Raw genomic sequence first — 27,111 nt, 5'->3', positions numbered from 1 at the left:
CCTGGACATGGTCCGGTTGGTTCTGGAATATAATTTCCGCCTGGGGATGGAAAGTCTTGTCCTTTCTAGGTATTGCAGTAGCGATCATATTCAGCTGCTGCCTCTGTATACAACGTGGCCCTGCGATTTGCGGCATTTGTGCTACCTCTTGTATTCCTAGTCCCAAGCCCCGTTCTAAATCCCGTTCCAAGACAATTCGAGACGAGCAAATGATACTGTATGAAATGATAGATGGTATCATGAATATTGATGTTTCCTGATGAAACGTAGTGACAAGGAGGGAATGTGGAAAAGTAAATTTTGCCATGTTCTGTGTCCCTACATGTCATCCATCATATGTTATATGTGCATGATTAATATGCATATGTTATTCCCCATGTTTGATTAAAGACGCAATTACAGTTGTGTCCACCTCTAGTATGGCAGTTTCCAGTTCTCGTGAATACTACGAATATCAGGCCTATGTAAAGCTACGTTGCCACGTTTCTCAGTGTGCACGTTATTTCATTGTAAAGTCCCCGTTTCTAGGCCTCAAAAGGGCCCGGACACCAGATTCAGCTCCTGTCTCCTGTCTCCTGAAGCCTCGCGGAGGAGCGATACAGCCCCCACCTGTATCCTCGACCCTTCACTTACTTCCTGCCTCGCAGTGCCCGGTTCAGCTTGGCCCTGCCTCTGAGTCTGCCAAGAGTATGTTATGATTCCAGATTATCAGTTCAGTCCTCTTCCTCTGCATTCCTAAGCTACTGAATCGCATCAATAGTTTCCGTCATTGTCTAGCCTTTACGGCCCCATGTTAGAGAAATACTGTATTAATGGTCATTTAATATTCTTCATCACGCACTACATGTAGAATAATGCATGGTCCAGTCTTAGTGTCTGTTAGCCTTTCCCCTCCTGACTTCTAGTTTATATCAACATGTTCTCTAAACATCAGATACTAGATACTGTTTAGGTACATGTCGCCCTGACTCTCCAGACTTCAGTCTCTGCTCCTAGCACAGAGTTCGAAGCCCCCAGCTTCTCCTAGTGATACGTCATTGCCAGTTTGCGCGCACCATCAGGTTAGAGGTCCCGGCTCCTCAGGTAGCCCCCTCCATGGTTTCCGCCCCATTCATGACATATTCTGTTACGTTTGCATCACATGTTTGTGTATACGCCCTGTTACACCTCTTTTCACCCTTATCTTTCGCGACTGCTACGCGTCACGCCTATTGCTCCACCCACTGCTACGCCTATTGCAATGTAATGCTATGTGTTTGCGTTATGTATATATGCTCATGTACTGTTATTAAAAGGGAGCCGTCATTCCCGATCCTGCCCCCGGCAGCTGCCATCCTATTCCCGTGCAGGTCGTCCTGTTCCTGTCCTTATGCTGTATTAAACCTGCAAAACTCCTACTACCTCGAATCTTGACTCTTATTTATTGAGCTATCTGTTATTCATTTATACATGCAAAAAGAGAGGTATTATTTATTTATTTACCACAGTCTGATCACCAATGAATTTGCAATTTCTATCAGGATTTGGAGTGGGCGAGTGATTTATACCAACAAACTCGGTTTGCTGCATTTTTACAGCATGTGTAGAATTGGAAGATGTCTCCGATTGCTGGAGGTTTTTAAGAGCATTTTTAAACACTGATTTACCTCCTTTAAGCGTTTCATCACTTGCGAATGTGTCTGAGTGGCTTCCGGAGTTGCCAGTGGTTTTTGGTGGACCATGGTTCAAATTAGAAAAAATTGGATAAACTCGGTTAGCCTTGTTTAGAACAACCTCACTTATCTTGTTTCGGGCTTTCCTCTCTTTTTTCCTTTGTCTCTTGGTTAACATTTGCTTTGTGGTCTCATTATTTCTAGAGTCTTTCACAGCTGTTATTTCGGTTACTTCACTTATATTGATATTAGCCGGGGCGACATTGGCCTCATTGGAACACAGCGCTTTTGTAGTATTATCATCATCCTGTAAGATTGCCTCGTGCTTAGCACCGATTGCACCGTCCTGCATTTGATCTACATTAATCAATCTTTGATTTAGAGTTAGAATCTGGTCTAAGATGACAGGAAGGGTGCTCAATTTGTCCAGAACAGGGCCACAGGAGCAGGGGGGAGGTAATTGATAAGTATGGGCTTGTGCTCTTGTTATAATGTTATTTAAGTTGTCCAGCTTTGTATTAATCCCAGCAATGTTGGACGCGATAACACTCATTAGGTCGATTTGTATGTCCAACTTGTTGGATTGCATTGTCATAGTTGTTACGGACGTTTGCAAGACTTTTAGGAGGGGGGCAACCAAATTCACGAAGGCCTTATCCATTTGAGATTTGGTCATGGGGTCCTCTTTTGATGGATCTTTATGGTTTGAATTACCTGGTGGTGGTGATAAAGCCGGCCTTGGACCCTTTGGTCTCTGTAGGTGTTCCATGAGGCCCTCACAGGCCAGGTACTTATCCTCCTTGTCCTCCTTGTCACTATTGGTTTTACCTTCCCCCTCTAGATTCCCTTTACCTGCGAAGATCCCAAGCGGCTGATCCTTCCGATCCCTTTTGTCTGGAGGTGAACTTGTGGTGAGACTGGTACAGGCCAGCTCGGCGGGAGCAGGTTCCATCAAACCCGTTGAATTCATCGAACCCGCACTGTAAACGTCCCCAATGTCTTTAGGCTCTGTTAAACCCGAAAAGGCTGGGCTTGGACTAATTGTTGTTAACAAACCTGGGACTGCTGATTAGAAGATGTCATTGGTTTGACCACTGGGATATTATGTACCAATGCTGTAGTTATAACTTCGTAATTTTTCCCCCACGCACCTGTCGATTTTTCAATGTTTCCTAAACTCTCCATCTGGTCAATGTGTTTAAGATGCTCACAAGTATCATTTGATTGCTTACTATGAGTCATATGGGCAAGTATCATTGGTGGCATTGAAAAGTCTTTATTTGACATGGCTGCCCCGTGTTCCCCATGTTCCCCAGGGCAAGTCTCGGTTGTGGGCTCAATCGGTGTTAATAAACCCGGGACTCCTTCCGTTGATGAAAACACAACAGCCCCCGGGTCTTTCAAGAATTGGAATCGAGAACATGACGTGTTTTTGTTTTGGATTGACTTTTCAAAGAGAGAGGCAATTGGTGAGATCAGTGGATTTCGTTTTGGACTATTTGCTTTATTTATATTCAGTTTTTCCAATCTTTTCCGTTTGAGGGTGCCTCGTGAGGCTGAGATCTTATCCCCAGGTGCCTTCCTCACTTTACCAGACCTCATGGTGAAACCTGAGGCACAAGAACTCGAATTGTCTTTAGGATTATCTTTATCTTTGTCTTTATTAAATCTTAGTCCTTGATTTAAATCTCAGTCCAGAATAAATAATGATTTATGCAGACCCCTTGCTGAACCCTGCGGGGTGTTTACTCAACCTCGATAGTACAGGCTGCGCAGACTGCACACCCTCCCAAGCCTGTCTGCACCCTCTGTCTCGGCCGTGTAACCACTTTCCTACACAAGCACGACACACGAGGGGCTGGTGCAGCTGCCGTCGGGGAGGTCACGTTACGCTGATTGTGCAATTGCCAGTTTTGCAGTATTAGGCAGGGTTAAGCAGGGACAAAAGGGTGGGTATGACCCAGTCAAAATTATCTTTTTGCGGAAGTCAGTGCATTGTCAGCATACCTTAGTATAACCTAATATAACCTTTTTTCGGAACTGCGCCTTCTCGAAGGGGCACAGACGACTCTGTAAACACGCAGCTTATAGTTTTATAATGTTTGTGATAGGCAGGACTACAATTGATTATTTTTTTGGGCTTACCAAACCGGTCACTGCCCGGTGATGATAACTCTCCACCAGCTTATCGCTTGCCGCATGTGCTGAAGCCAGTTGACCACGACCTCGGAATCAGCATGCCTATCTTGGTTTTGCTTGACTTGGCACGGCTCGGCTTGGCTTATCAATCCTACAGGTCCACGATTTAGGACTGAAGCTCCCGGGCTCACATGGCCTCCCAGGTCACCCTGGCCACACAGTTGCAGGTTCCTGATGCCTGATGAAGATGTCTGATGTCAAAAATGTCAAATTGTCAAAACAAAATGTGTTTTAAAGCCAGTGGCAGTGATAGCAGAGAAGGCAGGGAATGGCAGGAATGAGGTATGATGGGCTCCCAACCCAGTGGACTCAGCGATGGTGGTCTAGCGCTTAGTGCTCAGTGTTTAGTCGCCCAGTCATCAGGGTGATTTTCGGATCAATTACCGCTGCTTTTATGCTGCGAGGCTTTCCTTTTCCTTTGCCCAATACACCAAACCAGTGGCAGCCAGTCGCTGACTATCAGCTGTTGAGGCCACAATCCACAGCCTGCAGCCCGCAGGCTACAGCAGTCCTCGGATGAAGCGGCCCTTCCGACTTCCCAACCTCGGGGCAGTATCGGACTGGATTTGCTGAGTCGTTAGCGGCCAAGCTCTCACCTCCTCGGAGCTGACGTTGGTGATTTTCCTTAAAGCGCCACCGGGATCCTGCAAGCTGCGCGTTTATCTGCCCGTAGGTCTGCCACGACCACAGCCACTAAGCTGCCCCCAGCAGAGCAAAGCAGCAGAGCAGCTACAGCGTCCAGCTCCGGTGTCCGGCGTTTCAGCAGAATGGTGTTTTCGGCAGCGGCGTGTCTCTCCCAGCTCTCTGGCACCAATCAACAAAATCAGTCCAGTCCTGAGTCTGAGATTTTTGGGTATCTCTGAACAACAACCTGTATTGCTCAGTGGTTAGGCCAAACCCATCAATAAGAGCACTCTTCAGGACAGAGTAGTTTTTAGCATCCTCAGGTCTAACAGTGAGCAGCTTGTCTCTCCCTTTCCCAGAAAAGGAGTATCATAAGATTGCTGCCCACTGATCTTGGGGAACCTGCTGTAGCATGCAGGCCCCCTCCAGAGCAGTTATCCATTTGTGGATGTCATCCCATCCCCTTCCCTATAGGGGGGCACAATCTTTGTCAGGTTTCTAGTATCATAGGACCTGTCTTTCTCTTTGGGAATAATGCTGCCACCAGTGGGTGTTTCCCCACACAATTTTTGTTCCCTTGCTAAAGCAAATTTAGCTTGGGCCAGGGCTATCTCTTCCCTCTCTATCTGGAGTTTGACAGCTCTCATCCTGGCTCTATGCTCTTTTCTCTGGGGGAAATCATTCCCCTTTGAGAAGCCCTTGAGGCACTAGAAAGGTTAGATCCCCTGGAAAGGGATCTCTCTCTTCTATTGCCTGGGAGTATTCTGCTATTGGGTCTGGGGAGGTGCTGTGTCTCCCCATCTCCATGTAGGCTCAAGTTAGCATGGCTAAGCCTTCTAACTGGGACCTGGTAATCCCCTTGATCCTGATCTGAATATGAATCACTGGATTCTGACTCTTGTCCCACCTCCTCCTCTTCTACCTCTGGGGTGATGGGGTCAGTTTCTGGGGGGTTTACCTCATCTCCTGGATTATCTGTGGGGGCTACTGTACCCTTAACAAGATCATCTGCCTCTAGGACACCTATCAGGATTGAGATAGTAGGGTTGTGACCCTTTTTCAGCCCCCTTAAGGCGCCTAAGCCACTCAAGTCTTGGAAGCTGAGTTTTCCATATCTGGAAGGTGCCATGGGCAGGTCACCTGTCACAGGTAAAGCAATTGCTTGCTCCCCTGTGCCAGGCATTACTCTAGTGAGGTGTAAGTGGGTCACTTACCTACACTAAGTGCTTTCCTACTGGAACCTTGCTAGTGAGTTGTAGTCAGGGTGTGCTACTCCCTTTAATCTACAACTACTAAGTTCAGTAGAACTTAAGTATGTTAGCTTTGTTTATATGTACCTATAGTACTTAATGTGATCTTTCAATTTGATATAAAGATTGCAATGGTAAAACAACAGCAAGCTCAAATCCCAACCGCTGCACACCAATGTGAGAAGTTGGCCTGATGTATGATGTCTCCAATTCTGGGGGCACCTTGCATCAGTCCAAACACTCCCTTATGGTGGTGGTTGTAAGTCAACCTTGTAGACAAGCTATCCTAATGGTAGCATGGACTAAGCAGTCTTTAGGCTAAACTCAAGAGGGCATGTGAAGCCAGCTGTTTTACCATATGCAATCCTGTAATATCAAATGAAAGGACACCACACAAGTTATATATTATAAAAATATATGTATTTATTACTAGAATAATTCTCTGTACTCTTTATGAGGCCAGAGGCACAAGCGTTTAAACAAAAGCACAGTTAAACATACACAAGTTGCACAGTTATGGATAGGGCCGTTGGCCACTTAAACCATATATCAAAAAAGTGGTATAAGTATCACTTTACGAACAGTGGTAAGGCCTAGGACCTTGGGAATCGCTTGGACTACACTGGACTAACAGCAGTTAAGACGGGAGTAGCCCACGGGAATCGGGTGCAGCGCTAAAAGCACATGCATGCACCAATGCAAAGTCAATGGTGCGTAAAAGTTATAAAGTTACTGTTTTGGAAGTCTTCAGACTGGAATAGAATTAAGCCACTTTAAACTAGGACACTAGAGGTGTAAACCACTACAGGAGCACCGGTGTTAAATCGTTACCTCACCCACAGGAAGCGGGTGCATAGGTGCCAAAGTGTGTCGGGTTTCGTCGTGGAGTTCTATGGAGCCTGGAGATGAAGATGCTGCAGGCGGCCAGGAGAGAAGAGTCCGGTTGGATCCAAGGGTGGATCGAATATGTAGAGTACCTGAAAGCAGAGGGGACAGAGTCTGGGTCACTTTGCAGTGACCAGGATGGAACCAGGAAGGAACCAGGCAATGTCAAGCACAATCAGGTCGTTGTCATGAAGCTTGTCTCCGCTGCCACGTGGACTCTGGGGCATCGAGGATGACCAGGAGTAAATTATGAGCTGTCCCACCAAGGTTCTCGCTGTCGGCAGTATCGGCTTCCAGATCGGAGTAAACAGGCCTTGGCAAATGCAACACATGCAGGATTTGAAGATTGCGTCTTACTCAAACCAGCAAGGTCAGATAAATCGCTCCTTTTCAGGGGAGCGAGGGCCAGTCTATAGCAACCAGACTAGCAGAGTAAATTCAAGGATTCATTGGTACTGGGGTCACTAGCCAACGGTCAAGTAACCGGACCAATGCGTCAAGCAGGAAAATGCAAAAGGGCCCCACGCAGCACTCAGTGAGTGTGGAGGAGAGATCTTCGGTGCAAAAGCTGCTCGCGGATGGGGCTTCTCAAACCCCAATGCACAGCTTCGAGGGATCCTCGGGAGCTGCACGGTCAGCACTTTGTAGTTTTTTCAAGATGGCCGTCTCCACACTTCGCGTCGCATCCATGGGTCTCAGAATCACTGGGACTGTGGATCGGGCTGTTAGAAGTCAGGGAAGCTGGGTCTCATTGATCTCTGTTGCTCGAGTTCCGGCGGGATCTGCAACAAAGCAAACTGTTGGGTGCTGGATGGTGCCTGTTTGCACAGGATGGTCACTCCTTGACCACAAGGGAGATTCTTCAGTCTTCCACGTCAAGTGGGATGTGGAAGGGTCCAGAGTTCTGCATCAAAGTTTCAGTCAGGATAATCTGATGTGCACTAGCACAGCTCCTACCTTTATTCCAAATCAAGGGGCTGGATTACCTGCTAGGTCCCTCCTATGGGTGGGACCCAGGAAGGGGTTGGTTACACCCCTTTCCCTTTGTCCAGTTTCATGCCAGAGCTGGGGCTGGAGTGCCCCAGAACCGGTTTGACTGGATTTTGCATGGGACACCTTGTGTGCCCCAGGCAGTGTCTAGTTTTTTCAACCCTCCCTGCCCCAATCCACTATCTCCTGTCTGGGGTGGTGTAGCACCTCCCTGTGACAGTAAACTCTTTGTCCAAGCCTCCCCTGCCAGGTTTCGGTCAGCAGCAGGAGGCCAGACTTGTGTCTGTGGCAGCAGCATCCATTTTGTGATGCTGAGGCTCTGGTTAGAATTAATCGCGTTTAAGTAAAGTAACATGTCTTCTCCCTCTAGAAGGGTGGAATGCTACCCCCGTCGCCAGAACTGGCGAGGGGGTAGTATTCCAAAGTGTATGACACCTTACACGACATGTTTTGATAAAGCCAAACCAAAGTTAGTAATAACCGCGGGGATGATAATGCAGTTAAGAGTATATGGTATGGCAATACCCTGGAACAGCTATAAGGAAATGGTTCCGAAAGCTGCAGACAGGCTCAGCTCAAGCCAGAGCACCATCTCACATAAAACCAAGCACTCTGAATCCAGGATTGTTAAGGCCTGCCATAGGAATGACTTATAGGTATATATGTGTCCAGATATAGGTTTAGATATAGGTTTTACTATATCTAAGCAAGGGGTGATTACATGACCTTGCCCCAGCTGAGTGATCAGCCAGTTGTGTCTGTTTGAACAGCCAGCCAGGGGTGGCAAAAGATATGCTGCAGCCCCTGGTAGGCCTTGGATGCACCTATGCCCTGGATACCTATAGTACACTGCACATGGCTTGATAAGGTGTCCAATACCAAATTGGTGGTGTACCTATAGTACATGGATATGAATTTAGAGAGAGAACAGCAGGCTGTGGGTCTGATTAGCAGGCCCACAGCCACATTAAGTCAAAAACCAGTGAAGCAAAAAGCAAAAATTGGGGTGACCATAGGAAAGCAGACCCTACTCTCCTACACACAGTTTAAACTGTCCTTAATTAATGCTGCTAAACCCCCATATAGAGGTATGATTGACAGCAATAGAGGGTCAGTGCTGTCAAGTGTTGAGTCATTATTGCTGCTACAGTGTGCAAATTAGATTCGTATTTAACAAAGTATACTTTTTATGCACATTGCAAGGCCTAGTTGATTATATACAAGAGACAAAAATGCAACAAATTAAGGAAAAAATGAAAATAACAATAAAGAATATGAAATGCATTTTTGCAGAAATGATGATTGAGATAACAGATAATTTTTGATAAAACCTCTTGATAATTTTATTTTTGGGTTATATTATTCAACTATATACTGGGGAATCATCAAACAAATCGCTTTTGCATATGTACCAGTACACATGTAAAAGAAACAATTACAAAACACACTCATCTCATTAGACTGTTACTCTTGAAGTACATGTGCCGTTTTAAAAGGAATACAATAATCACAGTTTAAGAAAATATTCAATTTGGTGGTTTTCAATGGTCACTTACCTTTTTCCATCGGGCAGGAATCCTGGCATCATACATGCAGTCCAATGCATCTCGAAGATTTTCACTCATAATGATAGTCCCATCAATGGCAAGCTTTAGATCGGTCAGTGTACCTCTTACTAGGCTAATCACCCTCTGCATTCTGTCAATTTCCTGGCGAAGAAAGATGTTCATAGGCTGGAAAGGTCCCATCTTTTGCAGTTTGTCTTTCACCTGCAATATGTATGACACGCATTTAAACTACAACTGCTGACACGTTGATAGGTTATTATTTGGCTTACTTTTTTTAATATAACAGTTTTGAAAATATTTACTGTCTGATATAGTCACTCAATGTGTGTTAGTAATGTAAGTTGAAAACACGTAGGTGCATGTTTTCATTTTATTCATCAAGTTGGTTTCTGCACATCATTGCATATATTCTACTTTTTAAAATGGTGCCACTAGTTTGTTTCCATCACTAGTGCTCTCTGCTCAGCATTTTATTTATGAGGGTTATTCATAATTGGGTATATACAAACTATTATTCTATGCGTTATTCAAACATGGTTTTGATGAGAAAGAGTTTAGCAACCTCCTACTTTTAGCACAGATCTTCTGGTGTCATTATCGCCTCTTCTTAGTAAGGTAAAAAGAGAGATTGCATATAAAGCAGTGATTAAGTGAATGGAGAGATTTCAGGTCCGATAAAAAGAATAAGAAAACCACGAGTGAGAATAGTCATATGCCCCAAAGCATCCTCAGCCATTGGCTGCTCATAAACTCAAAGATGTTATGCTGGCACAGAGAAAAGGTATTAGAATTTCCGAAGAGCCGGGAGTGACTTTGGGGCATATTACCAACCAATAGAGATAATTTTTGTCTCTAACTTATTTAGAGACAAAAATTATCGTCGCAAATCGGCGATTTTTATCGCAGATAAACCTTGCTATTAGCAAGGTTTATCGCAAATGCGATAAAAAAAGGCCGCAATGCATGAATATCGCTGAAAAGTCAGCGATATTCATGCATTATCGAGCAAATGCTCTTAGCCATGTTATCCACCTCCCATTGGATAACATGGCTAAGAACTGCTCCTGGGCAAGTGTTAGCTTTTGGAGATATTCGCGCTTAGCGCGAATATTTTCAAAAGTTGGTAATAGGAGATAGCGATGTTAGCGACTGTTTTCAGTCGCTAACATCTTGGCACGCCCACTTTGCATGTCATTAGTGATAAATATCACTGACATGCAAAACGGGGCCCAAGATGGTCACTATCTCCTATTAGCTGTCGCTAACTGGTGTTAGCGACAGCTTGGTAATAGGGAGATAATTTTATCTCCGCTTTCTTGGCTTTTAAAGCCAAAAAAGCAGAGATAAAGCCCCTTGATAATATGCCCCTTTGTTCTTCTAATGCCACATCTGAGCTCATTAGATTATATACCCGGCATTGGAAAGTGAGGGTCTTCATGCTCACTCATATTGGCAACTGCAGAGTCTATCTAGAGGAAGAACAGATGTCTTAAGATGATGATCAAATATGATATCTATGTATATTGATGATGGGCTTTCTGTTATCAAGTCGGATTTTACTTATTTCTTGTGTTGCGCATTTTAGTGGTAAATTCACCAGAAAAAAATATTGGATTTATTGATTTATGAAAAAGAAACATACTGGGGCATATTACCAACAAGTAGCGATATTTATCGCTAAATAGGCTTAGCGATGATTTTTTTATCACTGAGCATCGCCGGAATTTATCGCTGAGATAACGTGCTATTAGCAACGTTTATCTCCAAAGCGATACATTTTCCGGCGATAGCGCGAAATGCGAGACTATCGCTGAGAATACAGCGATATTCACGCCTTAGCAACGACATGCTCGTAGCCATGTTATCCACCTCCCATTGGATAACATAGCTAAGAACTGGTCTGGGCAGGTGTTAGTATTTGGAGATATTCACGCTTAGCGCAAATATTTCCATCGGTACGCCTGCCTTGCTAATAGGCGATAGCGATGTCAGCGACTGTTTTCAGTCGCTAACAGTTTGGGGACGCCCACTTTGCATGTCATTAGCGATAAATATTGCTAACATGCAAAGCGGGCCCCAAACCGCTCGCTATCGCCTAAAATCTGTTGCTAACTGCTGTTAACGACAGCTTGCTAATAGGGCAATAGAATTATCGACGTTTAGCGGCCGAAAACGGCCGCTAAAGCGGCGAAAATTCTCTATCGCCATCCTTGATAATATGCCCCACAATTCCCTGACTCACCTGCAACCCTTAGTTGCCAAAGTGCAACATGAAAAGTCAGGCGTAGGAAAATGCACTGACATGGACAAAACAATTCGGTGGAAAATAGTAAATGCTCTTCTTGTATCTGCTGTTTCTGTATCTATCTTTGGCTGAATATATATATTTTTGACGTGATAACTGAAGCAGTGTGACTTTTTATGTTTGCTCTTTTATTTACACTTATGTTTTAAAATTAGGAAATTTAAACGTTACAGCTCTTAGAAAGATATAACAGCAGCAATAATAAGCGCTATATAAAACAAATAATTATAGTACAAGATATTAAAAACAAAACTTCACACCACTCATAGTGTAGGAGGGTGGATAGCTGACTATGGTTACCCCAGATTTTTTGCCTTGTGTTTAGCTGGTTTTCGACTTAGTTGGCCGGGACCCTGCTAATCAGGGCCCCAGGCTATCTGCTCTCTCTTTAAAATGGACTTCATGTACCCTAGGTGCATAACTAAATTGGATATTGGGTCACCTTATCAGCCCCTGTACAGTGTACTATAGGTACCCAGGGCATAGGTGCATCCAAGGCCTACCAGGGGCTGCAGCATATATTTTGCCACCCCTGGCTGGCCATCCAAAATGACACAACTGGCTGATCACTCAGCTGGGGCAAGGTCGTGTAATCACCCCTTGCTTAGATATAGTATACCTATATCTAAACCTATATCTGGACACATATACACCTATAAGTCACTCCTAAGGCAGGCCTTAACAATCCTGGAGGCAGAGCGCTTGGTTTTATGTGAGATGGTGCTCTAGCATGAGCTGAGCCTGTCTGCAGCTTTCGGAACCATGTCCTTATAGCTGTTCTGGGATATTGCCATACCATATACTCTTAAGTGCATTATAATCCTCGCGGTTATTGCTAACTTTGGTTTGGCTTTATCAAAACATGTCATGTAAGGTGTCATACACTTTGAAATACTACCCCCTCGCCAGTTCTGGCGACGGGGGTAGCATTCCACCCTTCTAGAGGGCTAAGACATGTGGGTAACAGTAAATGCGGTTAAAACTAACCAAAGCCTCAGCATCACAAAATGGATGCTGCTGCCACAGACACAAGTCTGGCCTCCTGCTGCTGACCGAAACTCTGGCAGGGGAGGCCTGGACAAAAGGTTTCCTGTCACATGGAGGTGTTACACCACCCCAGACAGGAGATAGTGGATTGAGGCAGGCAGGGCGAGTGAAACTAGACACTGCCTGGGGCACACAAGGTGTCCCATGCATAGCCCAATTCAAACCGGTGCTGGGGCACTCCAGCCCCAGCTCTGGCGCGAAACTGGACAAAGGGAAAGGGGTGTTACCATCCCCTTCCTGGGTCCCACCCATAGGAGGGACCTAGCAGGTTATCCAGTCCCTTGATTTGGAATAAAGGTAGGAGCTCTGCCCATAGACTTTAGATAATCCTGACTGAAACTTTGATACAGAACTCTGGACCCTTTGACATCCCACTCTGAGGTATCGGGTTCTATCAGGTCTACATACTCTGCAGAAACACTCGAACACCATAAAACAGAAGTTGGCACGGAAACTGAAAATGCAAAGAGACAAGTTTATTAGGACCCCGTGGGGTGGTGGTACATTCCTACAGCACCCTTCGGCAATGCAAGAAGTATCACACCGAACATCGGTGCGCGACCTCTTTTATACAGTTTAACAGCAATAAAAAGGTAGGTGGTATACATTTGAACAGTTTTAGGTACATATAAGGGCATTTTTGGAACACAGCCAACATGTGGGAGGGGTTTAATACCACTGGTCAGTTGGGAGGAACATTCCTAAGGAGTGACCACTCTCTAAGTCCAAAGATCAGATGTACACATGCGCGAGACTGACCATTGCTAAAAATAGCCTGTTGCTGGGCAGGGTAAAGGTTCATTAGCATGAAGGAAGGACGAAAGGGCACGCTGACCACGAGGCCGCATGTTCATACAAAATGGAAGCCACCGAATACAAAATGGCCCCCCGCACGTTTAGTCAAGTTAACAGAAATGTTTGTGTAGCTGAGCTTAACGCTATCTCAGGTACTGCCAAATTACGACAACTCGACGTGGAAGACTGAAGATTCTCCCTTGTGGTCAAGGAGTGACCACCCTGTGCAAACAGGCACCATCCAGCGCCCAACGGTTTGCTTTGTTGCAGCTCCAGCCGGAGCTCGAGTGACAGAGATCAACAAGAACCGGATTCCCAGACATCCAACAGCCCGATCCACGGCCACAGCAAAGCTGAGACCCGTGGAGGCGGCGTGAGACGGGGGACTGGCCATCTTGAAAAGACTGCGAAGTGCTGACCGTGCAGCTCCCAAGGCACCCTCGAAGCTGTGCATTGGGGTTTGAGAAGCCCCAGCCCCGAGCAGCTCGTGCACCGAAGATCACCCCTCCACACTCACCGAGTGCTGCGTGGGGCCATTTTGCATTTTCCTGCTCGACGCGTCTGTCCGGTCACTTGCCTGTTGGCTAGTGGCCTCTACGACAACGATTCTTTGAAACTACTCTGCTGGTCTGGGTGCTCCAGACTGTCCCTCGCTCCCCTGAAAAGGAGCAGCACCTCTGACATTGCTGGTCCAAGTAAGACGCGATCTTCAATTCCTGCATGGGTTGCATTTGCCAAGGCCTGTTGATGCTGATCCGGAAGCCGGCACCGCCGACAGCGAGGGCCTTTGTGGCACAGCTTGTGATCCACTCCTGGACATCCTCAATGCCCCAGAATAAACGTGCGGTACAAAAGGGGGTGGTGAAGGACGGAGCATCTGAATCAATCAAACACTCACACCCAGTCAAAAGATCTGGGTTTAACCATCACCGTTCTTTAGCCCACTCTGCCACCCCAGTTCAGACATGGCTATATGCAAATCAGTCTGACCCTGTGCCTCATGGGAACAGTCCAGCCGGAACTGCCAAGCCATGTCTTCCCTGGACCGTAAACAAGATTCCGAGGACCGGTTTCTGGCATTCCAGCCATCTTTAGCCCGGCTTGCTTGAATCCAGTGGCAAAGTGAGCAAGGGACCCACGTCTGAGCATACCCTGCCACACTTATGGCGGCCAAAAGCAGTACAAAAGGGGGTGGTGATGGAGGGAGCATCTGATTCAATCAAACACTCACACCCAGTCAAAAGATCTGGGTTTAATCCATCACCGTTCTTTAGCCCACTCTGCCACCCCAGTTCAGACATGGCTATATGCAAATCAGTCTGACCCTGGGCCTCATGGGAACAGTCCAGCTCGAACTGGCAAGCCATGTCTTCCCTGGACCGGAAACAAGCTTCCGAGGACCGGTTTCTGGCATTCCAGCCGTCTTCAGCCCGGCTTGCTTGAATCCAGTGGCACAGTGAGCAAGGGACTCACGTCTGAGCATACCCTGCCACACTTATGGCGGCCAAAAGCGGTACAAAAGGGGGTGGTGATGGACGGAGCATCTGAATCAATCAAACACTCACACCCAGTCAAAAGATCTGGGTTTAATCCATCACCGTTCTTTAGCCCACTCTGCCACCCCAGTTCAGACATGGCTATATGCAAATCAGTCTGACCCTGTGCCTCATGGGAACAGTCCAGCCCGAACTGCCAAGCCATGTCTTCCCTGGACCGGAAACAAGCTTCCGAGGACCGGTTTCTGGCATTCCAGCCATCTTTAGCCCGGCTTGCTTGAATCCAGTGGCAAAGTGAGCAAGGGACCCACGTCTGAGCATACCCTGCCACACTTATGGCGGCCAAAAGCAGTACAAAAGGGGGTGGTGATGGAGGGAGCATCTGATTCAATCAAACACTCACACCCAGTCAAAAGATCTGGGTTTAATCCATCACCGTTCTTTAGCCCACTCTGCCACCCCAGTTCAGACATGGCTATATGCAAATCAGTCTGACCCTGGGCCTCATGGGAACAGTCCAGCTCGAACTGGCAAGCCATGTCTTCCCTGGACCGGAAACAAGCTTCCGAGGACCGGTTTCTGGCATTCCAGCCGTCTTCAGCCCGGCTTGCTTGAATCCAGTGGCACAGTGAGCAAGGGACTCACGTCTGAGCATACCCTGCCACACTTATGGCGGCCAAAAGCGGTACAAAAGGGGGTGGTGATGGACGGAGCATCTGAATCAATCAAACACTCACACCCAGTCAAAAGATCTGGGTTTAATCCATCACCGTTCTTTAGCCCACTCTGCCACCCCAGTTCAGACATGGCTATATGCAAATCAGTCTGACCCTGTGCCTCATGGGAACAGTCCAGCCCGAACTGCCAAGCCATGTCTTCCCTGGACCGGAAACAAGCTTCCGAGGACCGGTTTCTGGCATTCCAGCCGTCTTTAGCCCGGCTTGATTGAATCCAGTGGCAAAGTGAGCAAGGGACTCACGTCTGAGCATACCCTGCCACACTTATGGCGGCCAAAAGCGGTACAAAAGGGGGGGGTGATGGACGGAGCATCTGAATCAATCAAACACTCACACCCAGTCAAAAGATCTGGGTTTAATCCATCACCGTTCTTTAGCCCACTCTGCCACCCCAGTTCAGACATGCTATATGCAAATCAGTCTGACCCTGGGCCTCATGGGAACAGTCCAGCCCGAATTGCCAAGCCATGTCTTCCCTGGACCGGAAACAAGCTTCCGAAGACCGGTTTCTGGCATTCCAGCCGGCTTCAGCCTGGCTTGCTTGAATCCAGTGGCAAAGTGAGCAAGAGACTCACGTCTGAGCATACCCTGCCACACTTATGGCGGCCAAAAGCGGTACAAAAGGGGGTAGTGATGGACGAAGCATCTGAATCAATCAAACACTCACACCTAGTCAAAAGATCTGGGTTTAATCCATCACCTTTCTTTAGCCCACTCTGTCACCCCACTTCAGACATGGCTATATGCAAATCAGTCTGACCCTGTGCCTCATGGGAACAGTCCAGCCCGAACTGCCAAGACATGTCTTCCCTGGACCGGAAACAAGCTTCCGAGGACCGGTTTCTGGCTTTCCAGCCGTCTTCAGCCCGGCTTGCTTGAATCCAGTGGCAAAGTGAGCAAGGGACTCACGTCTGAGCATACCCTGACACACTTATGGCAGCCAAAAGCGGTACAAAAGGGGGTGGTGATGGACGGAGCATCCGAATCAATCAAACACTCACACCCGGTCAAAAGATCTGGGTTTATTCCATCACCGTTCTTTAGCCCACTCTGCCACCCCAGTTCAGACATGGCTATATGCAAATCAGTCTGACCCTGTGCCTCATGGGAACAGTCCAGCCCGAACTGCCAAGCCATGTCTTCCCTGGACTGGAAACAAGCTTCCGAGGACCGGTTTCTGGCATTCCAGCCGTCTTCAGCCTGGCTTGCTTGAATCCAGTGGCAAAGTGAGCAAGGGACTCACGTCTGAGCATACCCTGCCACACTTATGGCGGCCAAAAGCGGTAAAAAAGGGGGTGGTGATGGACGGAGCATCTGAATCAATCAAACACTCACACCCAGTCAAAAGATCTGGGGTTAATCCATCACCGTTCTTCAGCCCACTCTGCCACCCCAGTTCAGACATGGCTATATGCAAATCAGTCAGACCCTGGGCCTCATGGGAACAGTCCAGCCTAAACTACCAAGCCATGTCTTCCCTGGACCGGAAACAAGCTTCCGAGGACCGGTTTCTGGCATTCCAGCCGTCTTCAGCCTGGCTTGCTTGAATCCAGTGGCAAAGTGAGCAAGGGACGCACGTCTGAGCATACCCTGCCACACTTATGGCGGCCAAAAGCGGTACAAAAGGGGGTGGTGATGGACGGAGCATCCGAATCAATCAAACACTCACACCCGGTCAAAAGATCTGGGTTTAATACATCACCGTTCTTTAGCCCACTCTGCCACCCCAGTTCAGACATGGCTATATGCAAATCAGTCTGACCCTGTGTCTCATGGGAACAGTCCAGCCCGAACTGCCAAGCCATGTCTTCCCTGGACTGGAAACAAGCTTCCGAGGACCGGTTTCTGGCATTCCAGCCGTCTTCAGCCCAGCTTGCTTGAATCCAGTGGCAAAGTGAGCAAGGGACTCACGTCTGAGCATACCCTGCCACACTTATGGCGGCCAAAAGCGGAAAAAAGGGGGTGGTGATGGACGGAGCATCTGAATCAATCAAACACTCACACCCAGTCAAAAGATCTGGGTTTAATCCATCACCGTTCTTTAGCCCACTCTGCCACCCCAGTTCCGACATGGCTATATGCAAATCAGTCTGACCCTGGGCCTCATGGGAACAGTCCAGCCTGAACTGCCAAGCCATGTCTTCCCTGGACCGGAAACAAGCTTCCGAGGACCGGTTTCTGGCATTCCAGCCGTCTTCAGCCCGGCTTGCTTGAATCCAGTGGCAAAGTGAGCAAGGGACTCACGTCTGAGCATACCCTGCCACACTTATGGCGGCTAAAAGCGGTACAAAAGGGGGTGGTGATGGACGGAGCATCTGAATCAATCAAACACTCACACCCAGTCAAAAGATCTGGGTTTAATCCATCACCGTTCTTTAGCCCACTCTGCCACCCCAGTTCAGACATGGCTATATGCAAATCCGTCTGACCCTGTGCCTCATGGGAACAGCCCAGCCCGAACTGCCAAGCCATGTCTTCCCTGGACCGGAAACAAGCTTCCGAGGACCGGTTTGTGGCATTCCAGCCGTCTTCAGCCCGGCTTGCTTGAATCCAGTGGCAAAGTGAGCAAGGGACTCACGTCTGAGCATACCCTACCACACGTATGGCGGCCAAAAGTGGTACAAAAGGGGGTGGTGATGGACGGAGCATCTGAATCAATCAAACACTCACACCCAGTCAAAAGATCTGGGTTTAATCCATCACCGTTCTTTAGCCCACTCTGCCACCCCAGTTCAGATATGGCTATATGCAAATCAGTCTGACCCTGTGCCTCATGGGAACAGTCCAGCCCGAACTGCCAAGCCATGTCTTCCCTGGACCGGAAACAAGCTTCCGAGGATCAGTTTCAATCATTCCTGCCGTCTTCAGCCTGGCTTGCTTGAATCCAGTGGCAAAGTGAGCAAGGGACTCACGTCTGAGCATACCCTGACACACTTATGGCAGCCAAAAGCGGTACAAAAGGGGGTGGTGATGGACGGAGCATCCGAATCAATCAAACACTCACACCCGGTCAAAAGATCTGGGTTTATTCCATCACCGTTCTTTAGCCCACTCTGCCACCCCAGTTCAGACATGGCTATATGCAAATCAGTCTGACCCTGTGCCTCATGGGAACAGTCCAGCCCGAACTGCCAAGCCATGTCTTCCCTGGACTGGAAACAAGCTTCCGAGGACCGGTTTCTGGCATTCCAGCCGTCTTCAGCCCGGCTTGCTTGAATCCAGTGGCAAAGTGAGCAAGGGACTCACGTCTGAGCATACCCTACCACACTTATGGCGGCCAAAAGTGGTACAAAACGGGGTGGTGATGGACGGAGCATCTGAATCAATCAAACACTCACACCCAGTCAAAAGATCTGGGTTTAATCCATCACCGTTCTTTAGCCCACTCTGCCACCCCAGTTCAGATATGGCTATATGCAAATCAGTCTGAGCCTGTGCCTCATGAGAACAACCCAGCCCGAACTGCCAAGCCATGTCTTCCCTGGACCAGAAACAAGCTTCCGAGGACCGGTTTCTGGCATTCCAGCCGTCTTCAGCCTGGCTTGCTTGAATTCAGTGGCAAAGTGAGCAAGGGACGCACGTCTGAGCATACCCTGCCACACTTATGGCGGCCAAAAGCGGTACAAAAGGGGGTGGTGATGGACGGAGCATCTGAATCAATCAAACACTCACACCCAGTCAAAAGATCTGGGTTTAATCCATCACCGTTCTTTAGCCCACTCTGCCACCCCAGTTCAGACATGGCTATATGCAAATCAGTCTGACCCTGTGCCTCATGGGAACAGTCCAGCCCGAACTGCCAAGCCATGTCTTCCCTGGACCGGAAACAAGCTTCCGAGGACCGGTTTCTGGCATTCCAGCCGTCTTCAGCCTGGCTTGCTTGAATTCAGTGGCAAAGTGAGCAAGGGACGCACGTCTAAGCATACCCTGCCACACATATGGCGGCCAAAAGCGGTACAAAAGGGGGTGGTGATGGACAAAGCATCTGAATCAATCAAACACTCACACCCAGTCAAAAGATCTGGGTTTAATCCATCACCGTTCTTTAGCCCACTCTGCCACCCCAGTTCAGACATGGCTATATGCAAATCAGTCTGACCCTGTGCCTCATGGGAACAGTCCAGCCCGAACTGCCAAGCCATGTCTTCCCTGGACCGGAAACAAGCTTCTGAGGACCGGTTTCTGGCATTCCTGCCATCTTCAGCCCGGCTTGCTTGAATCCAGTGGCAAAGTGAGCAAGGGACTCACGTCTGAGCATACCCTGCCACACTTATGGCGGCCAAAAGCGGAAAAAAGGGGGTGGTGATGGACGGAGCATCTGAATCAATCAAACACTCACACCCAGTCAAAAGATCTGGGTTTAATCCATCACCGTTCTTTAGCCCACTCTGCCACCCCAGTTCCGACATGGCTATATGCAAATCAGTCTGACCCTGGGCCTCATGGGAACAGTCCAGCCTGAACTGCCAAGCCATGTCTTCCCTGGACCGGAAACAAGCTTCCGAGGACCGGTTTCTGGCATTCCAGCCGTCTTCAGCCCGGCTTGCTTGAATCCAGTGGCAAAGTGAGCAAGGGACTCACGTCTGAGCATACCCTGCCACACTTATGGCGGCTAAAAGCGGTACAAAAGGGGGTGGTGATGGACGGAGCATCTGAATCAATCAAACACTCACACCCAGTCAAAAGATCTGGGTTTAATCCATCACCGTTCTTTAGCCCACTCTGCCACCCCAGTTCAGACATGGCTATATGCAAATCCGTCTGACCCTGTGCCTCATGGGAACAGCCCAGCCCGAACTGCCAAGCCATGTCTTCCCTGGACCGGAAACAAGCTTCCGAGGACCGGTTTGTGGCATTCCAGCCGTCTTCAGCCCGGCTTGCTTGAATCCAGTGGCAAAGTGAGCAAGGGACTCACGTCTGAGCATACCCTACCACACGTATGGCGGCCAAAAGTGGTACAAAAGGGGGTGGTGATGGACGGAGCATCTGAATCAATCAAACACTCACACCCAGTCAAAAGATCTGGGTTTAATCCATCACCGTTCTTTAGCCCACTCTGCCACCCCAGTTCAGATATGGCTATATGCAAATCAGTCTGACCCTGTGCCTCATGGGAACAGTCCAGCCCGAACTGCCAAGCCATGTCTTCCCTGGACCGGAAACAAGCTTCCGAGGATCAGTTTCAATCATTCCTGCCGTCTTCAGCCTGGCTTGCTTGAATCCAGTGGCAAAGTGAGCAAGGGACTCACGTCTGAGCATACCCTGACACACTTATGGCAGCCAAAAGCGGTACAAAAGGGGGTGGTGATGGACGGAGCATCCGAATCAATCAAACACTCACACCCGGTCAAAAGATCTGGGTTTATTCCATCACCGTTCTTTAGCCCACTCTGCCACCCCAGTTCAGACATGGCTATATGCAAATCAGTCTGACCCTGTGCCTCATGGGAACAGTCCAGCCCGAACTGCCAAGCCATGTCTTCCCTGGACTGGAAACAAGCTTCCGAGGACCGGTTTCTGGCATTCCAGCCGTCTTCAGCCCGGCTTGCTTGAATCCAGTGGCAAAGTGAGCAAGGGACTCACGTCTGAGCATACCCTGCCACACTTATGGCGGCCAAAAGCGGTAAAAAAGGGGGTGGTGATGGACGGAGCATCTGAATCAATCAAACACTCACACCCAGTCAAAAGATCTGGGTTTAATCCATCACCGTTCTTCAGCCCACTCTGCCACCCCAGTTCAGACATGGCTATATGCAAATCAGTCTGACCCTGGGCCTCATGGGAACAGTCCAGCCTGAACTACCAAGCCATGTCTTCCCTGGACCGGAAACAAGCTTCCGAGGACCGGTTTCTGGCATTCCAGCCGTCTTCAGCCCGGCTTGCTTGAATCCAGTGGCAAAGTGAGCAAGGAACTCACGTCTGAGCATACCCTGCCACACTTATGGCGGCCAAAAGCGGTACAAAAGGGGGTGGTGATGGACGGAGCATCTGAATCAATCAAACACTCACACCCAGTCAAAAGATCTGGGTTTAATCCATCACCGTTCTTTAGCCCACTCTGCCACCCCAGTTCAGACATGGCTATATGCAAATCAGTCTGACCCTGTGCCTCATGGGAACAGTCCAGCCCGAACTGCCAAGCCATGTCTTCCCTGGACCGGAAACAAGCTTCCGAGGACCGGTTTCTGGCATTCCAGCCGTCTTCAGCCTGGCTTGCTTGAATCCAGTGGCAAAGTGAGCAAGGGACGCACTTCTGAGCATACCCTGCCACACTTATGGCGGCCAAAAGCGGTACAAAAGGGGGTGGTGATGGACGGAGCATCCGAATCAATCAAACACTCACACCCGGTCAAAAGATCTGGGTTTAATACATCACCGTTCTTTAGCCCACTCTGCCACCCCAGTTCAGACATGGCTATATGCAAATCAGTCTGACCCTGTGTCTCATGGGAACAGTCCAGCCCGAACTGCCAAGCCATGTCTTCCCTGGACTGGAAACAAGCTTCCGAGGACCGGTTTCTGGCATTCCAGCCGTCTTCAGCCCAGCTTGCTTGAATCCAGTGGCAAAGTGAGCAAGGGACTCACGTCTGAGCATACCCTGCCACACTTATGGCGGCCAAAAGCGGAAAAAAGGGGGTGGTGATGGACGGAGCATCTGAATCAATCAAACACTCACACCCAGTCAAAAGATCTGGGTTTAATCCATCACCGTTCTTTAGCCCACTCTGCCACCCCAGTTCCGACATGGCTATATGCAAATCAGTCTGACCCTGGGCCTCATGGGAACAGTCCAGCCTAAACTGCCAAGCCATGTCTTCTCTGGACCAGAAACAAGCTTCCGAGGACCGGTTTCTGGCATTCCAGCCGTCTTCAGCCCGGCTTGCTTGAATCCAGTGGCAAAGTGAGCAAGGGACTCACGTCTGAGCATACCCTGCCACACTTATGGCGGCTAAAAGCGGTACAAAAGGGGGTGGTGATGGACGGAGCATCTGAATCAATCAAACACTCACACCCAGTCAAAAGATCTGGGTTTAATCCATCACCGTTCTTTAGCCCACTCTGCCACCCCAGTTCAGACATGGCTATATGCAAATCCGTCTGACCCTGTGCCTCATGGGAACAGCCCAGCCCGAACTGCCAAGCCATGTCTTCCCTGGACCGGAAACAAGCTTCCGAGGACCGGTTTGTGGCATTCCAGCCGTCTTCAGCCCGGCTTGCTTGAATCCAGTGGCAAAGTGAGCAAGGGACTCACGTCTGAGCATACCCTACCACACGTATGGCGGCCAAAAGTGGTACAAAAGGGGGTGGTGATGGACGGAGCATCTGAATCAATCAAACACTCACACCCAGTCAAAAGATCTGGGTTTAATCCATCACCGTTCTTTAGCCCACTCTGCCACCCCAGTTCAGATATGGCTATATGCAAATCAGTCTGACCCTGTGCCTCATGGGAACAGTCCAGCCCGAACTGCCAAGCCATGTCTTCCCTGGACCGGAAACAAGCTTCCGAGGATCAGTTTCAATCATTCCTGCCGTCTTCAGCCTGGCTTGCTTGAATCCAGTGGCAAAGTGAGCAAGGGACGCACGTCTGAGCATACCCTGCCACACTTATGGCGGCCAAAAGTGGTACAAAAGGGGGTGGTGATGGACAGAGCATCTGAATCAATCAAACACTCACACCCAGTCAAAAGATCTGGGTTTAATCCTTCACCGTTCTTTATCCCACTCTGCCACCCCAGTTCAGACATGGCTATATGCAAATCAGTCTGACCCTGTGCCTCATGAGAACAGCCCAGCCCGAACTGCCAAGCCATGTCTTCCCTGGACCGGAAACAAGCTTCCGAGGACCGGTTTCTGGCATTCCAGCCGTCTTCAGCCTGGCTTGCTTGAATTCAGTGGCAAAGTGAGCAAGGGACGCACGTCTGAGCATACCCTGCCACACTTATGGCGGCCAAAAGCGGTACAAAAGGGGGTGGTGATGGACGGAGCATCTGAATCAATCAAACACTCACACCCAGTCAAAAGATCTGGGTTTAATCCATCACCGTTCTTTAGCCCACTCTGCCACCCCAGTTCAGACATGGCTATATGCAAATCAGTCTGACCCTGTGCCTCATGGGAATAGTCCAGCCCGAACTGCCAAGCCATGTCTTCCCTGGACCGGAAACAAGCTTCCGAGGACCGGTTTCTGGCATTCCAGTAGTCTTCAGCCCGGCTTGCTTGTATCCAGTGGCAAAGTGAGCAAAGGACTCAAGTCTGAGCATACCCTGCCACACTTATGGCGGCCAAAAGCGGTAAAAAAGGGGGTGGTGATGGACGGAGCATCTGAATCAATCAAACACTCACACCCAGTCAAAAGATCTGGGTTTAATCCATCACCGTTCTTTAGCCCACTCTGGCACCCCAGTTCAGACATGGCTATATGCAAATCAGTCTGACCCTGGGCCTCATGGGAACAGTCCAGCCTGAACTGCCAAGCCATGTCTTCCCTGGACCGGAAACAAGCTTCCGAGGACCGGTTTCTGGCATTCCAGCCGTCTTCAGCCCGGCTTGCTTGAATCCAGTGGCAAAGTGAGCAAGGGACGCACGTCTGAGCATACCCTGCCACACTTATGGCGGCCAAAAGCGGTACAAAAGGGGGTGGTGATGGACGAAGCATCTGAATCAATCAAACACTCACACCCAGTCAAAAGATCTGGGTTTAATCCATCACCGTTCTTTAGCCCACTCTGCCACCCCAGTTCAGACATGGCTATATGCAAATCAGTCTGACCCTGTGCCTCATGGGAACAGTCCAGCCCGAACTGCCAAGCCATGTCTTCCCTGGACCGGAAACAAGCTTCTGAGGACCGGTTTCTGGCATTCCTGCCGTCTTCAGCCCGGCTTGCTTGAATCCAGTGGCAAAGTGAGCAAGGGACTCACGTCTGAGCATACCCTGCCACACTTATGGCGGCCAAAAGCGGTAAAAAAGGGGATGTGATGGACGGAGCATCTGAATCAATCAAACACTCACACCCAGTCAAAAGATCTGGGTTTAATCCATCACCGTTCTTTAGCCCACTCTGCCACCCCAGTTCAGACATGGCTATATGCAAATCAGTCTGACCCTGGGCCTCATGGGAACAGTCCAGCCCGAACTGCCAAGCCATGTCTTCCCTGGACCGGAAACATGCTTCCGAGGACCGGTTTCTGGCATTCCAGCAGTCTTCAGCCCGGCTTGCTTGAATCCAGTGGCAAAGTGAGCAAGGAACTCACGTCTGAGCATACCCTGCCACACTTATGGCGGCCAAAAGCGGTAAAAAAGGGGGTGGTGATGGACGGAGCATCTGAATCAATCAAACACTCACACCCAGTCAAAAGATCTGGGTTTAATCCATCACCGTTCTTTAGCCCACTCTGCCACCCCAGTTCAGACATGGCTATATGCAAATCAGTCTGACCCTGTGTCTCATGGGAACAGTCCAGCCCGAACTGCCAAGCCATGTCTTCCCTGGACTGGAAACAAGCTTCCGAGGACCGGTTTCTGGCATTCCAGCCGTCTTTAGCCCAGCTTGCTTGAATCCAGTGGCAAAGTGAGCAAGGGACTCACGTCTGAGCATACCCTGCCACACTTATGGCGGCCAAAAGCGGAAAAAAAGGGGGTGGTGATGGACGGAGCATCTGAATCAATCAAACACTCACACCCAGTCAAAAGATCTGGGTTTAATCCATCACCGTTCTTTAGCCCACTCTGCCACCCCAGTTCCGACATGGCTATATGCAAATCAGTCTGACCCTGGGCCTCATGGGAACAGTCCAGCCTGAACTGCCAAGCCATGTCTTCCCTGGACCGGAAACAAGCTTCCGAGGACCGGTTTCTGGCATTCCAGCCGTCTTCAGCCCGGCTTGCTTGAATCCAGTGGCAAAGTGAGCAAGGGACTCACGTCTGAGCATACCCTACCACACTTATGGCGGCCAAAAGTGGTACAAAAGGGGGTGGTGATGGACGGAGCATCTGAATCAATCAAACACTCACACCCAGTCAAAAGATCTGGGTTTAATCCATCACCGTTCTTTAGCCCACTCTGCCACCCCAGTTCAGATATGGCTATATGCAAATCAGTCTGAGCCTGTGCCTCATGAGAACAACCCAGCCCGAACTGCCAAGCCATGTCTTCCCTGGACCAGAAACAAGCTTCCGAGGACCGGTTTCTGGCATTCCAGCCGTCTTCAGCCTGGCTTGCTTGAATTCAGTGGCAAAGTGAGCAAGGGACGCACGTCTGAGCATACCCTGCCACACTTATGGCGGCCAAAAGCGGTACAAAAGGGGGTGGTGATGGACGGAGCATCTGAATCAATCAAACACTCACACCCAGTCAAAAGATCTGGGTTTAATCCATCACCGTTCTTTAGCCCACTCTGCCACCCCAGTTCAGACATGGCTATATGCAAATCAGTCTGACCCTGTGCCTCATGGGAACAGTCCAGCCCGAACTGCCAAGCCATGTCTTCCCTGGACCGGAAACAAGCTTCCGAGGACCGGTTTCTGGCATTCCAGCCGTCTTCAGCCTGGCTTGCTTGAATTCAGTGGCAAAGTGAGCAAGGGACGCACGTCTAAGCATACCCTGCCACACATATGGCGGCCAAAAGCGGTACAAAAGGGGGTGGTGATGGACGAAGCATCTGAATCAATCAAACACTCACACCCAGTCAAAAGATCTGGGTTTAATCCATCACCGTTCTTTAGCCCACTCTGCCACCCCAGTTCAGACATGGCTATATGCAAATCAGTCTGACCCTGTGCCTCATGGGAACAGTCCAGCCCGAACTGCCAAGCCATGTCTTCCCTGGACCGGAAACAAGCTTCTGAGGACCGGTTTCTGGCATTCCTGCCATCTTCAGCCCGGCTTGCTTGAATCCAGTGGCAAAGTGAGCAAGGGACTCACGTCTGAGCATACCCTGCCACACTTATGGCGGCCAAAAGCGGTAAAAAAGGGGATGTGATGGACGGAGCATCTGAATCAATCAAACACTCACACCCAGTCAAAAGATCTGGGTTTAATCCATCACCGTTCTTTAGCCCACTCTGCCACCCCAGTTCAGACATGGCTATATGCAAATCAGTCTGACCCTGGGCCTCATGGGAACAGTCCAGCCCGAACTGCCAAGCCATGTCTTCCCTGGACCGGAAACAAGCTTCCGAGGACCGGTTTCTGGCATTCCAGCCGTCTTCAGCCCGGCTTGCTTGAATCCAGTGGCAAAGTGAGCAAGGGACTCACGTCTGAGCATACCCTGACACACTTATGGCGGCCAAAAGCGGTACAAAAGGGGGTGGTGATGGACGGAGCATCTGAATCAATCAAACACTCACACCCAGTCAAAAGATCTGGGTTTAATCCATCACCGTTCTTTAGCCCACTCTGCCCCCCCAGTTCAGACATGGCTATATGCAAATCAGTCTCACCCTGTGCCTCATGGGAACAGTCCAGCCCGAACTGCCAAGCCATGTCTTCCCTGGACTGGAAACAAGCTTCCGAGGACCGGTTTCTGGCATTCCAGCCGTCTTCAGCCCGGCTTGCTTGAA

At 49.1% G+C, this 27,111-nt stretch overlaps 1 protein-coding gene across 1 annotated transcript in view; it reads right to left on the bottom strand.

Moving 5' to 3' along the window:
- The window catches only part of DNAH5 (dynein axonemal heavy chain 5), a 5,174,212-nt gene that overhangs the window by 127,428 nt on the left and 5,019,673 nt on the right, over positions 1-27,111 (bottom strand). Inside the window, exon 76 of the mRNA XM_078687662.1 lies at positions 9,157-9,369. Within this exon, the coding sequence (XP_078543788.1) occupies positions 9,157-9,369 (213 nt within the window). The remainder of the gene's footprint in view (positions 1-9,156; positions 9,370-27,111) is intronic.

The sequence above is a fragment of the Lissotriton helveticus genome, chromosome 4_1 (genome assembly GCF_964261635.1).
Source record: "Lissotriton helveticus chromosome 4_1, aLisHel1.1, whole genome shotgun sequence".
Taxonomy (NCBI): Eukaryota; Metazoa; Chordata; class Amphibia; order Caudata; family Salamandridae; genus Lissotriton; species Lissotriton helveticus.
This window is presented reverse-complemented; position numbering and strand designations above follow the sequence as displayed.